Genomic DNA, 14,608 nt, shown 5'->3' with positions numbered 1-14,608 from the left:
AACGCGGTGTCAGCCTCACTGTTCCCTACCTTACTGCAAAGCAAGAGTCAGGTCGTAGTCGGCGAGGTAAGGAGCTTTGTTTAGTGTTTGCTTGGGCCTGCCGGAGCCTGTTAAAAGTGGGTGGTGCATCCAACACCCTGCTGCTTGTAAAGAGCGCGGGTGGCCGTTTGTTACGCTCCTAGTCTGCTAAGGAGTTAGCTGTAGGCGATCTAAAAATAAATCTTACGTTTTGTGCACCTGAAACTCCTGCACCCAGCTCTCAAGCGCTAAAACTAGTGTAATTCGGTATGTCCCCCCCCCCCCCCCCCCCCCTCCTTCGATGGTGAGATTCCGGTAGGGATCTCAAGATTGCATGGTCATACCTAGTGGGGATGGGTGGGAGGCTAAGTGATGTGGTGTTTATTTAATTCACTATATCGCAGTTCCCAGAGACTTAAGGACACTCGCCAGTCACCCATAATACTCTTTGAAGCTACTGCTTGTTATAGCGCCTTGGCGTCAGTGTGCAAGTAAATGCTATTGCACGGGTCACGCACGCTGCAAATGAAAGATGTAGTAGTGCTAGGCATGTGTATCACAGCCGAGGCTCTTTAAAGCATCAGCTGTCTTGGGGAGGGGTGAGTGTATAGATTCGGCGGATTATCTACATGCAGTGTTGGGTGAATAGAAACTAGGCAGATGCCGAGACATTTCTGATGCCCTGCGTGACTGTCTCGCTCTCAGGCTACCCACTGCGCACAGCTTGAATGTGCCTTGCCGTGGTGGCATCTTTAAAATTATGCCATTGTAAATACCCAAGTATGCATGCACGGATCTGAAGCAAGCATTCCCACCCGTGCATGTATGATTAATCGTTCAGACCTGCGTAAATATAATTTTCATGAGCCGTGCATATGCAAGCATATATATTTGTTTGTATTCTCTCTCTCCACCCCCCCAGAGCGCGATCATTCCCTGCACGTCCGCGGAATCCGGTCACCTTCGCTGCACTAGATTGGACTCGCCTAGGTAGAGGCGCTGTAATTGGCAGCGCTTCACTAACGGGAAACGTGAAGCCGTGAGATGGCGCTGCTCGCCCGGGCACCCTCTGCGAGCCTGTCCGTCTGGGCCGAGCCTGACCAGCCATCTCGTGTCATTATTTCCGCTCTGTCGCCCTGTGCAGACGGTGCATTTCATTTTAAAATGGATGCCTGCTTAGTGGGATGATGGGGGGCGCCTCACCGATGCCCGCCGGTTTCGAGGCACGAACGGTGTACTGGGCAGTTACTCATTGAGGTATATGACGGGTGAGACCACGCATCCTGTTAAGAGGCGGGGAAGGTGGGGGGGGGGGGGGGCCGGGGCGTGAAATCTGACTGGAGTCTCAATTTAGTGCAGTGGCTCATGCGGGTTGGTTTATCGTCGCTCTCCAGTGAGTGGTCACGCTAGGCCTCCTGTAATTCGAGGTACTGGGGGGACCTCCCGGTAGTGGAGGGGCCGTGGGAGTGTCATCAGCTGTGACTGTATAACAGGAGGAAGGTTACAGCATGTAGTAGGAGCTGTCCATCCTTTCCCTAGCACCCCGGTACTACAACCTCACTGACCTTGGTCGTAACCTTGAGGCATCTGGGAGGGCCGTGAAAGCAATCGGCGGCCCCGTGTCCCCTCCCTCTGACGGGAAGCAGTGATGCCCCCGTGCGGCGAAGGGGCATGCGGCGTGGAATCTCCTGGGGGTGGGGGCACAAGAAATCGGTAATAAGGTAAAACGGGGAAGTGCCCGCGGGAGGTGGGGTGCATGCACAGGCGGGAGGGGCGGCCTTGTCTGGTAAAACCCTGCAGCCCAGGGCCCTGTCGCTAGGGCAGGCCTCATCCGACCGGCATTGCTCACTTGTCTGCGTAGGTGGGGCATCTTTTGCGTTTTTCTCCCACTTGGATGTGCTGCTGTTTACGTGAATGTGTTGGTCGACATTACCTTCTCGGTTTTATCCCTTGCAACGCAGATGTGGTGGGTGGGAGATTGGGGCTCGCTTTGGCTGTACTGACCTATTGTACTTTTTTTTCAGGAGATTTTCACACAGCCAAGATGGTTAAAGTCGGAATCAACGGGTGAGTAATGTGTTCTGTACTGCCTACCACACGTCTCCTGAATCCGCCGCTGTTTCCTGCCTCGTTCTACTGTACACCTTGGCACTACCCTCTGGCTGCCCCTCCCTGCCCTTTGTGACTGCTCTTAGGCAGCCGGTTGCCTAGAGACTGCAGGTAACTGCACCTGCCCATTCGGCGCTTTAAGCTCCCTGCGGCATCGACGTGGTTAACGTGCAGGCTGGCACGGCGCCGGAACTACCCATGGTCTAGCATCTGCGCTTAAAGCTGCCTCTAGGCACTTCGGTGACTGAAAGCTCACGCTGGTTTTGGAGCTCCTAGAGGTACGGTGTGAATCGCAGGAGCTAAGCCCCGGCCACAAGCACCGTGCTTGTACCTACCTTCGAATACCGAGGCTTGTGGGTGATTCCCCGACCCCGCCCCTCCAGGGCAGAGAGTTTGAGTAACTGCACGGATGTGACTAATGCCGTTGCGTGTCTTCCGTGGCAGGAAATGTGGTTTAGTGTACGTGCAAGCCCAAGGAGTCTGAAGTGCAGTCATCTCTGCACACAAGGGATCTGAAGGGAGGCTGAAATGGACACATACAAACAGTTTTTAAGGGCATACCAAAGCGGGCTTCCGGTGGGAGGCTGAATCTGAGGGCAGTTAAGGTAATTTGTCCAAACCATGGACATCTCATCCATGGGTTCTGACGGTTCCGGTTTTAATCGGACCAATAGTTGACTTACTAACCAGTGTGTTTGCTTGAGACAGTCAGTCGCCTCTTGTCAAGGCCAGCAGAGTATGGCTCAGCTAATGCTATTGGCTGTCGAGTTGAGCTTCCACTCAGTGCTTCCATTGGAGCTGCCCGAGTGCAGCCAACCGTGTCTGCACAGAGCAAGGCCGGGAGGCAGGAGCAAGCACTTCTTGCATAGGGCAGCACGCTCAGAACGAGTGGTTTTGCCAAGACTTGTTGTTTCAGTCCAGCGGCTCACTGGCAGTCAATGGAATGGTCTCCTTCGAACTCTCGCTCCCCTTCTGCTTGCTTCAGTAGCACTAGCAGTAACTGCTTTAAGTCGAGGGACATGTGTTTTGTACTGATCTCTAGGGAGTCTAGTTTATATCGGCTGCGCTGCTTCCACCCTTTGGAGGAAAGGGCGGGTTACACAGCGTGTAGGCTCCCTCTTGCCCCTCGGGTGACCTTCAGATGGAAACGCTATACAGACTGGTCTAAACATAGTATCTTACCCTTCAGAAGGGGCTGACGGATCCGCCAGGCACCCGTCTGACCTTTCCTTGAGAAACCCGACCTTCAAGGGTCTGATGGTGCCCAGGCCACTTGTCGAGTGCCTCCATTTATGCCTGACCTGTTCAATGTCCGTCTATAATCTGCGGGGGGCATCCCACTGCCAATCCGGAGTTCACAAGTTTTGGACCCTGAGGGTCCAGATGAGGTGTAGTGCCATAAAAATTGTGGGGAGCTCCTTCAGGTATGGGAGTGGTGACTATTTCAGAAGCGGATATCTGGTGCATGAAACGTCTGCCTGTAGCCACTTGTTTGAAGCGGGTGATGGAAGCCTGCACAAGTCACTTGCTTCAGCAGCACTAAGCCTCCTGTCTGGGTTTGAATTCCTCCACACGTGGGTTCTCACCCCTGCACTGTATTTGGGCCTCGTGGGTAATATCCCGTGAGTGGCTTGTTTGCTCACTCTTCTCCCTTTGGTTGGGCCTTGGTACAAAGTGCTCTGCTGCGGGGCAGGTACTTGCAGCGGGTGACTGTGTAAGCCCTCTGCCCTTTGGACTTGTTTACAGATAAAGCTGAGCTGGTGCAGTGCTGCCTGGTAAACGCTAGATACCAGGTTTCATTGCTAGACGCCACGCTCTTGCGACTTTTGCCACCACAATACTTTGGTTCGTACTCTGTTTACTTAGCGAGATTTTCTTAAATTATGCCAGTCTGGTCTTTTATATGAAGTGACGACCTCGCCTTCGAGGAACCTGACCAAGGTTGGGCGTATAGCTCTTGGATTGACTACTTAAATTGTTCTTTTTACTCTTTGAAATATATACATCTCTTTGCCCTGACTAAGTCCTTTGGCATACTAGCCGGACGTAACACGCGTTGGCCAGCTTTTTGCTACCCTTTGACTGAGGAAATCTAAATTAAGAACTGTGGCAAGAATTTGATTTGGTTACCCTGTGGTTGAAAAGAAATGACAACTGTCTTTATTATTCCATTTTCATGGTTTCTGAGTAGAGAAAAAAAACTCAACATTGCAGAAGTTTGTTAATAATATGTATACTGATTGATGCTAGCTTTGCTCAGGTTGGAAATTGTGTCCGTGCTTTAGACTTAGTCTATCTGTTTTTACAACTCTCGAGTGGCTGTACTCTTACCGTCGAGCATTTGCTTGCCTGAAATATTGTAAGAAATAGCGCACTTTTTTTGCGCACTTGTCCTGTACTGTCAATCTTGTTGGAATTTCTTTTCATGTTTCATTGCTCAGCTGGAGATTCTGGCAGTCCTCACCCACGAGGCTGGATGTCTTCAGCATATTTTCCATTACTCCTATCATTTAAAGTAGAATAATATGTTAAACTAGCATGGAGAAAATGGCAGAACTACCTTACTTAAGCATCCCTACCACATTTCGACCTGAACCCCTCCATTAACTATCTGCTCCTGAATATGAAACCCAGGGATCGGACTAAATGACCTGTTGGGAGTCAGTTTTGCCCCCCCGTTAATTGCAAAATGCTTTCCATTTTTGTAGACTTTATGCAAGGGTGAAGCTTTGGCAGTTCACACTTTGGTGTTTTTATTATGGAACGGTCAGCACTCCTATTGGCGTTCCATTATTCACCAAGGTCTGGCTTTAAAGGAATATTGTATGGTCATATAGTTTTTAATGACTGCTTCTTCCCATCTGTGCTGCTGCAGCTAGGAAAACAGCATACGTTCGCTGACAGTCTAAGGGGTGCACACGTCATTGTAATGCCATTATAGTTCAAGCAGCTGGTTACACAATGGACATGGAGGGCAATCACTTTTGTGGAAGTACACCACTTCTGTCTAATGAAGTACTCCTGGTTTAACATGTGGGTGGTGGCAAAGCCACTTTCCACTGAACTGTTTGGCAACAGCTGAGCTGTCAGGCCAGAGAATAAAAGCAGGAATGCATTGTTTCAAAAGCTTCCATCACTGAAAGCTGGCTTGGGTGGTAACCACCTCTATTCCATTACAGGGTGGAAGCTAATGCAATTAATTGTTTAGAAGCAAAATTACTTGCAATCTCATTAGGTACCGATTACACGATACATAAAGAACATCTACTTGTGTACACATAGCCAAGAATTTTCACTTGCTGGGATTTTGTTTGCAGCTTTAGCATAGAAGCTGCTCATTGCAAAGTTGAGGAGTGTGGGATATCACACTTTTAATGAGGTTTTAGTGACTCCTTTGCAACAGTAACAGTTTATACTTGGTGGGCCTTCTGCCTGAAATGGGGCACGATCCAGAAACTTGTAGCACCCTATTCCCTCCCACCCGCCAGAGTGCACAGCAAGGGAACACAACACTTATCCCAGTAAAGTGGGGAGAGGCTAAACACCTTTGGTTTGACGGATGAGGCAAGTGGTTCTGTAGAACAGGTTGCAATTTGCTTTTGTAAAGCCGCTTAGTACTATAATTGTTTCTGGTGTATGTTTAGTTTCCTTACTGTAGACCACATTTTCCTTTATAGTCCACATCTCCACTGTGTAACATTCTGCAGCAGGGTGCTGTTGTAATGAAGCTCCTTTAGTTCCTCAATTTCACTTTTCTCCATTTGCCAGGGCCTATGTGCCTGTCGTAGCATTGGTTTAGTGTTAGGCGCTGCCCCATGAAGCACAGCTTTGCCTCTGAAGTATTGTGTGGGACTAATCGGGTGGAAATGGAATTTTGGCTTGTCAGCTGTAGAATAGACTGGCTTTGTTCACGATGGGACACTCTGGAGTCGCTAGTTTAGGATAGCCACTCATGCGTGGCCGCCAGCATGCAGCTTTTGGACTCCTCATAGTGGCATTAAACTTTTAGGCATGTCCCATTATGGGGACTGCAGAACTAGTTTTACCACAACTAGTAAGAATGACAATTGGTTCTCGATTTCCATTTAAAGGGAGTGTCCGTAAGGAAACTAAGTTGCTCAAGGCCTTTCTGCACTAGAGCCTAGGTCCGCTGCACCATTCTCCACTTGTGCGAGTGATCACGGCACTTTACTTACTCCATGGGGTTTTTTTAAGTGCTCGTAGGCCTACTTGTCATGCTGTTGATGTTCACTTTGCTGCCTTCCTCAATCAACCATTTCTTCCCCTTAGATTTGGCCGCATCGGTCGTCTGGTGACCCGTGCTGCAATCACTTCTGGGAAAGTAACAGTTACGGCTATCAATGACCCCTTCATTGACCTAGACTACATGGTGAGTATGGATACCAAATTGAGTGCTTTGGAGACTCCTCACAGAAGAGCTCTAGGTGTTAGAAGCGTAATCTACTGCCACGCTTTGCTCTTTATTTAATGCAATTTCATATAGCACGAACATTACTCGAAGGTGTCGGAGCGCGATACATAAGAACCAGTTGCAATACATAATGACTCAGGATTACTACAGTTGCATAAATGATAAAAACAGTTTTTTTTTCTTCCAAATGTACAAGTTATAGTCGCACCAGGAGGAGCATTCAATGAAGGGATACGAATGGATATACTCTAAGTCACATAGGAATGGTAGAGAGTACAAAGGTCTGCTGCATATACTAGTGATTAGTTATATCTATATACATAGGGAAGGGATACGACTGTGCTGTTGGTTGTCTAGTTTGTTCATACATTCGCTTAGTGCTTCGCTTGAAGCAAACTGTTACTAGGGGTACATCTGAAATTATGAACTATGAATTTTTGCACATGCAATTAATGGATATTACAGAACTGGCTGTGACTGCTGGTTGCTCTTTTTTGGGTGGGGTGGTTGGAATGACGAGTGTGCAGCCCACCCACAGAAGTTACTCTTCAGTTTCCCTGGCTACTGCAGTAATGGTCTCTTCTGATTCTTACCCCCAGGTTTACATGTTCAAGTATGACTCCACCCATGGACGCTTCAAAGGCACCGTCAAGGCTGAGAACGGCAAGCTTGTCATCAATGGCCAGCCCATCACAATCTTCCAAGAGTGAGTGGGGTGTCATCTGCTCTTGCATTCATAAATCTATAAACCCGCTCACCAGCATGACTGTTACCATAGCTGCATATCGGGAGCATAAATAAATAGTACTTTACACTAACTAAATGCAGGCAGTGTTTGCACCAGTATACGGATTTCTACTTAACAAGCAGTCTTATCTTGTTACAGACGTGACCCTGCCAACATCAAGTGGGGGGATGCTGGAGCAGAGTACGTGGTCGAGTCGACTGGCGTGTTCACCACCATTGACAAAGCATCTGTAAGTGAAGGCTGTACAAGTTCTACTTGATCATTGCTCCCGCAAAATGTGGTGTAGGCTGCCTTAATGCTCACTTTCATGTTTATCTGGTGCCCTGACTTGTCCTTGACACTCCTCATCTTGTAGGCTCATCTGAAGGGTGGTGCCAAACGAGTGATCATCTCTGCGCCCTCTGCTGATGCTCCCATGTTCGTGATGGGGGTGAACCACGAGAAGTATGACAACTCTCTGAAGGTGGTAAGGTGAGTACTTGACAGAAGACGTAGTGCCTGCGTTAGGTTTGTTTGCTGCCTGTGGTTTTTGGGCTAGATGTCAGAGGCACATGCTGCTGCATCACAGGGTTGCAGATTATACCAGGCCGAGCTGAATGAATGGAGCACAGTGGCTTTTGGTGACATGTCTGAATCCTAGAACCGAGTTGAGTGAGCAGTGGGACAGTTTTGGTAGGGTTGTGAGGTAACCTAGTACTATGTTTGACAGTTTATTGATTGATTTGTGCGCTTGTCTATCCCCTTTCTGCAGCAATGCCTCCTGCACTACAAACTGTCTGGCTCCTCTGGCCAAGGTCATCAACGACAACTTCCACATCGTCGAGGGTCTGATGGTAGGTGATGGACAGGAGGTGTGACAGTTCTTATACGGTTATTTTGGCTCCGATGGCTGTGGGGCTCCATTATTGAGGGTGGGGTTGAATGACTTGTGGGTTTCATTCTAATGGTGCATGGCATATTCTCACTCAGGTGGGTTGAGAGTTGGAGCTTTGCTCCTGTCCAAACAAATGATGCTTTATTTAGCCAATTTCTGTGGGACAATTGCTTCAGTCCGATCTAGTCATGTTTCTACATTTCTCCTCCAGACCACTGTCCATGCTGTGACCGCTACACAAAAGACCGTGGACGGTCCTTCTGGGAAACTGTGGCGTGACGGCAGAGGTGCCAACCAGAATATCATTCCAGCCTCTACCGGGGCAGCCAAAGCTGTGGGCAAAGTTATCCCTGAACTCAATGGGTGAGTAGTATGTAAGATCAGGCCTGTAGAGCACATGAAGAAACCTTTGTCTGGACAGTTCTGTTCAGTGCTAGCGCAGTAAGATGCTATGTGCAGCTCCTGGACAATACATGGCAGAATCCTTCATTAGGGGTGGCTAATATGGGCCCCAGATGGCTGGATCTTTCTGGATAGATGAACTGATTCTTGCATGGGGTGTCAAGAGTTATTGATTCAAAAGATAATGTATTGTCCAACAGTACTCATTTGTAACCTCCCAACAAAACTAAATACGTCAAAGTGAAATGGGAATCACTGATCTTTAGTATGGTGCTTTCCTCTGGAGGTGTTCTAATGTCTGGTTGCATGTCATGGAAAAGTCCCTCTGGATTACCCAACTCGCTAACGACTAGTTCGTCTTGCTTACTTCACGGTGTGCTTAGTCTTGCAGTCCATTTGCACTTGTGCTGCTTTACCTTCAGGGTGGAGCTGGCAGGCTCCGCAAAACCATTGATGCTGAAGGTGGGGTGCAGTAACACGTTCAGGTCCTGGACTGCTGTTTGGATATCACCAGAGAAGGCCTACATGGCAGGGCTGGTCTTCGGCAGATTTGTAGCCAGCAGTTGTTTCACAGCAGTTGCAGCTTTTGGCTGGTGACAGTCTTAGGGGTGTTTCCTCCAGTTGTGACGCCAGTTCTTGATGCAGTTGGATGTGGCGCTGTTCAGTCTTTCGGGCACATGGCTTGGTGCAGGATGACAATTGCTCATTTGTAAACTTTAGTGCAATTCTGAAACTGAGCTGCTTGGTGAACCTTCACAACACCGGCTTCACTAAGTAGTCGGCAATGCTGGTTTGTCGTCTTGGACAGTAGCTTTCCACTGCACCAGGTGGCCTCCCTCATCCAGCAGCTTCTCTAGTGTGAAGTGCAGACTTGCAGGCAGTGATCTCCCCTCTCCTTAAGGAGTCTGGTTGTCATGCACATGCCACCCTGGTCACACTGCAGTCCTGAACTCCGCAGAGCACCCCTAACTTGGTCAAGAACTGTAACAGAGTGGGGTCTGAGGCACCAAGCTCCTAGACTGGATGTGGATCGGACTGTTTGGGCTGGTTCTCTCGCATGTGCCAGGAAACGGATCTCTAAGCAAGAAGCCAGGGTGCTGGCACCAAGCGGGAGCCTGAAAAATGAAGTGCTCTCTGCATCTGGCACTAACATTCCTGAAGCAGTAATCTGGGACCAACCAAAGAACCGGTCCTGCCTAGAAACTTCCTCACCCTTGAACAAACTGCAGCCCCTCACTTCACCTACATACACCAAATGGGAGGGTTAAGGAGAACAAATAAGGTCCTAATTGAATTTAAGGGTAGGTCGTGTCTTTAGCCTCGGTGTTCTTTCCTCAATCGCATAGTCTATACACATCCACTGTTCGGGGGGGGGGCAAGATCCACCCTCTATTTTCTTTTGCCCCTACTTGGCAAGGGGCTAGCCAACTGATCCCAGGATTTGCCAGTCCTTACATATGTTGCAAACTAAGTGCACATGCACGAATAGTCTGCTCTGTGGGTCACACTACAGCCAAACTCAAAGTGTGGTCAGTAGACCCCACTCTATTCTGATACTATAGGACTGTTATAATAGAGGGTTCAAAACTCTGGAGGCTGCCACCACTGCTTTCTGTGACTAACTGTATCCCTAGGCCAGTTATGAGGTCCTGTTGGTGCTGCAGGTCTCGGAACCTGTTCTGGATCTTATGGATGAGCCTGGACTACTACAGGGCCAAATATATAGGATACCAGATTCACATGCTGTCGGCCTTAGGGCAGGGGTATATGCCTATTTACCTGGTAGGGGGGCATTCCCATCCTGACTGTTTTTTGGCTTTTACATGTGGCTTTTCTAATGGGATAACTACAGAATCTTTAGATGGCCATACCATAGATTTTGATCTGCCCAGCAGTTTAGTCATTTCAACATGTGACTATCTTTTTGTAGTATTAAGCTGACTTGTAACTTATCCAAGAGCTGGGTGAGACGTTGGCCAGGATATGAAAGTCCTGGGTTCTGGTTGGCTGCAACTATTGCAGCCAATGACATACGGTCTTGTAATGGGCCCCTGTGTAACGTGCTTACTCTTTTTGTGTGCAGGAAACTCACCGGCATGGCCTTCCGTGTACCTGTCGCCAATGTGTCTGTGGTTGACCTGACCTGCCGCTTGGAGAAGGGTGTAAGTACTGGCCTAACCACACCCGTTGCTTTTATTTGTTTATCTGCATATCACTGTTGGCTGACTTACAAGTGAGGTAGTAGGGCAAATGGGGCCCAGTGCTACACCTTTATTGGCGAGGATTGGTGGCGGCTGGTGACATTTCAAAGTGATATGGTGTAAAAGTTTGTGAATAGGGAAGTGTGCAAACCCAATAAATAAGGAGGCCTGTGGGGGGTCCTACAGGATACGATCAGACTGAAAACTAAGTGTAAAGTAGAATCAAGACTGCACAGCAGGCATTTTCCATCTCTGCACCCAGTATCTGGAACCATATCCTCCAATCCATTAACACCACCCCAACAATGCAGCTATGTAGAAAAGATTTGAATACTTCACAGAATAAATCCGGTCACTCTGACTGTAATAGTGAAACCTACTTTATTGCTTGGATGTTTACGAACTAGCCCTTACTAAGTGGTTGTCTTTATTTTGGAAATCTGGCAAGGTTGTCATAACCCTTTCCATCCCTTTATCAAAACACTACATGCAGCATGCTTGCACATCATGACTTTTTTTCACTAACTGCAGCCCTTGGTTTCCAACAGTCACAAAATCCATTACGGGTGACATTTTAATCCTATACTGGTTCGGAGGCTGGCCGTTCAAATTATCGCAACTAAAATCAAGGTCATTAAGAGACTTTAAATTTTGACAGAGCAGAATATCCTTTTCTCAAGCTGAATCTGCCACACTGGTAACGACACATTTCACAGCACTGCCACTGATGGAACAGTACACAGATCGTAAAACAAAACTGCAAATAGTTGAACAAATGTAGCGGAGGTCACGGAGTATTACAGGATGGTAGATTAAAGCATGGAGGCAGTACCATGGTACCTTCCTAAAACCATACTCTAGAAAAGTACAAATTCTCCACATTCAAGAGCCCAGGCCACGCACAAGTTAGTGAAAACGCAGCCCATGCCTGTAAAAACAGTGGTTACTGAAAGGACAGTGCCTTTTATGCTCACACCACAGCCTGTACCACTACCCAGTGTCCATGCCCCCACCTCTTACCTGTGGCCGATAGCTCGTGAAGTAGGAATGCGGCAGCCGACAGCAGTGCACCCGGTTATGAAAGCCCCCGCCCCAAATAGAGTAGAGGGTTTTCTATCACCTTCACTAGGAGTCATAGCCCTGCTCAGTACTTGTGCTGCCACCTGTGTTGCGAAGGAGAGAAGGCTACTATCACTATGTCCCCATGGAAGAGAGGCGGCGTACTGCTCCTCTGCGCCACACCGGCTCAGCAAGTGGGCTCTGGTTCTGGGCACCTGTTCAGATCCAGCAGGGCTGAGAAGCTGCCCCAGTGCATGCTGCCACCGCCCAGCATCCGGCATACCAGGCTGCAGCTAATCATACACTGGCTCTGCTGTCGCAGCAGCACCTTGATTGGCTGGGGCAGGGGACTGCAACGCTCATTACTGAGCCCAGTATACTGCAGGGGAAGGCTCATGAGCATGTCAGGCTGGCCAGAGAGGCCGCCGTCCTTACCCGACATGCGGATTTGGGCCCCTCTGACAGTGTGTCCTGTCTGTAATATGCTCCACCCCCTCAGGCCTGCACTGGAGTATTCTTAAGGGACCTGCCGCATGCCTGAAACCGGCCCCGCAGCAGAAATTCATAACACGTTCTAAAATGTTTAGGACTTTTACTTTAATTTAACAGGGGGCTAAAATATCAGGGGGGCAACGCCCATGGGGACTAACAATCACTGGTGGGCTGCATGATTTGCTTATCTGCAGGCACCTGCGAGCTTTGCTGGTATGACTGTTCGCTAATCTAGAGGTGGGTTGTGTGGTGGGGGTTTGCTAATCTAGAGGTGGGTTGTGTGGTGGGGCGGGGGGGGGGGGAGAATCAGTTTGGAGGATATTAAGGTAGTCGTGATTTACATGGAAGGTGGGTGGAGTAGGATCTCTTCAGCGGAAGGGTACAATTAATTGAGGTGTTTTTTCATATTAAGGCATCTTATGATGAGATTAAGAAGGTGGTGAAGGCAGCTGCTGATGGACCACTAAAAGGAATTTTGGGATACACCGATGAACAGGTAATTATAATTGATTTGCACCAGGTTTGATTTGCATGTCGTGCGCGCTAGGTGGAGTATCTGGATGGGTTAATACTTTAATTGTATCTGGCTGTAAAATTTCGGTCTGGCTTGGACATGCCAAAGTAATTAAACTGGATGGTAGCCTGCAGAGACCCTGCCTCAGCAGGGTGTATAACCTGCATGGCTACTGGGAGATTTACTTGGTGTGACCCCTTCATACATAATGAAGTAGCCACGTAAACTGAACTGTTTGCCCTCGACCCCAGTATGGTGGCTCCGAGGCTCCTTGAACTGTTCTGATCTTACTCTAAAGAACAGCATGTGGCAGGGAGAATGGTGTCTAATTGTGTTCTGCATCTCAGGTGGTGTCCTCCGACTTCAACGGTGACAATCACTCCTCCATCTTTGATGCTGGTGCTGGTATAGCACTCAACGACCACTTCGTGAAGCTGGTTTCTTGGTAAGTGCGAAGCCCTGCTTTTGGGCAACAATACTTTGCCAGTAGGATTTACTATAAATTCTTGTGTGCTGGAAGAAAAGTTTTGTATCTTTTTTCTTCGCTCATGCTTGACCAGAGGATGTTGCCGTAGGCAGTTTAGCATGCCAGGGGGCTATAAAACAGAGTCGCCCTAATCTGCCAAGCAGTAGCTCCATTATGTAGCCTTGGTGTTTATCTGTCTAAGCTGTTAACTGACAGCCATCTTTCCTCCCATGGCTAGCAGCTCTCATCTGGGCCACAGCTGCTAGTGGAACAATGGCACATCCTTGTGGGCACAATAGGTAGGTGCCTCTCTCCTATGGGCCAGTACTTATGCAGGGTTCTGCTATATCCACTGCTAATTTACTAGTAATTTAGCTCCTACACAGTTGTCTGATACTTGGGTATTTGTGCCAGTGGCTGTTTGTAGGTCTTGAGTTTTTATTTGTTCTGAAACCACTTGCTTAATGGTCCTTTTTCTCCCTGCAGGTATGACAATGAATTTGGTTACAGTCAACGCGTTGTGGATCTGATGAGCCACATGGCCTGCAAGGAATAGACGTGAACCACGCATCGTTGCCCCGTCTTTGTTTGGCCTTCCCATTTAAATGTCTCCACCACTTATGCCCTGTGCACAAAGGCATCGCTCCTGACCTGCTCCTTCGTAGTGCTGTCCACGTGTGGCTGATGTGCGCTGTTGTCTGTAGCCAGCCTGGCTGACTCAAGGGGGCGCTGCCCCAGTCTGTTAGAATAAACTTGCACCAACATCTGTTAACTGTAAGGAAATAAACACCCATCTTGGCACTGTGTGAAACAACGTGTAATTCGTCTCTGGGTGTCACTGGCAGAAGGGGTATGCAATGTTGTAGCCATGCATCTTGGTCCCCCCACTTTAGAGGCCAGAGTTCTGTTAACCTCGGCTATTGAGCCGTTCGAAGTAAACCAGTAATCTAAAGATAACACTTTGCTAGTTTAACTGGGTTGCCACAGTGGGTAAGGTTTAATCAAATTATCCAACAGTACACTAATGTTCAGTACTTGTCATTTTACATCCGCACAGTATACTAATCACTAAGTGCACTACAAAGCAATCACCTGAGAGGGTTCAAAGGGAACGCACATTTCACTAATACTTGTTGTGTTGGTGCATACCTAAAATATGCTGCCTGCATTCTTGTAGTGAAGAAATAGTTCAGTCTTTCTATTGGCCAGTTGATGCTTGCCCCTAGCCAGGCCTCACTAGAGGGCAGGTCACTTTAGGTGAATTATACGATCCCTGGGAAGGTACCCATCTTA

General features: G+C 48.4%; 1 protein-coding gene across 1 annotated transcript; it reads left to right on the top strand.

Moving 5' to 3' along the window:
- The first annotated feature begins 27 nt into the window (after positions 1-27).
- Positions 28-14,129, top strand: GAPDH (glyceraldehyde-3-phosphate dehydrogenase). The gene is made up of 12 exons (XM_086932901.1): positions 28-66; positions 2,043-2,085; positions 6,418-6,517; positions 7,159-7,265; positions 7,446-7,536; positions 7,663-7,778; positions 8,059-8,140; positions 8,393-8,544; positions 10,667-10,745; positions 12,748-12,831; positions 13,197-13,294; positions 13,802-14,129. The coding sequence occupies exons 2-12, from the start codon at positions 2,063-2,065 to the stop codon at positions 13,869-13,871; spliced, it is 1,002 nt and encodes a 333-aa protein (XP_086789027.1). The 5' UTR covers positions 28-66; positions 2,043-2,062; the 3' UTR covers positions 13,872-14,129.
- Positions 14,130-14,608: the final 479 nt, after the last annotated feature.

The sequence above is a fragment of the Lissotriton vulgaris genome, chromosome 7, assembly GCF_964263255.1.
Source record: "Lissotriton vulgaris chromosome 7, aLisVul1.2, whole genome shotgun sequence".
Classification (NCBI taxonomy): Eukaryota; Metazoa; Chordata; class Amphibia; order Caudata; family Salamandridae; genus Lissotriton; species Lissotriton vulgaris.
The sequence above is the reverse complement of the archived record's forward strand: the minus strand, read 5'-3'. Positions and strand labels throughout refer to the sequence as shown.

Excerpts from the sequence above, each read along its gene's own strand:
- GAPDH (XM_086932901.1), top strand. The coding sequence starts at position 2,063 with ATGGTTAAAGTCGGAATCAACGG. Across the intron at positions 7,537-7,662 it reads CCACCATTGACAAAGCATCT|GCTCATCTGAAGGGTGGTGC; the intron begins GTAAGTGAAGGC and ends CTCATCTTGTAG. Across the intron at positions 8,141-8,392 it reads ACATCGTCGAGGGTCTGATG|ACCACTGTCCATGCTGTGAC; the intron begins GTAGGTGATGGA and ends TTTCTCCTCCAG.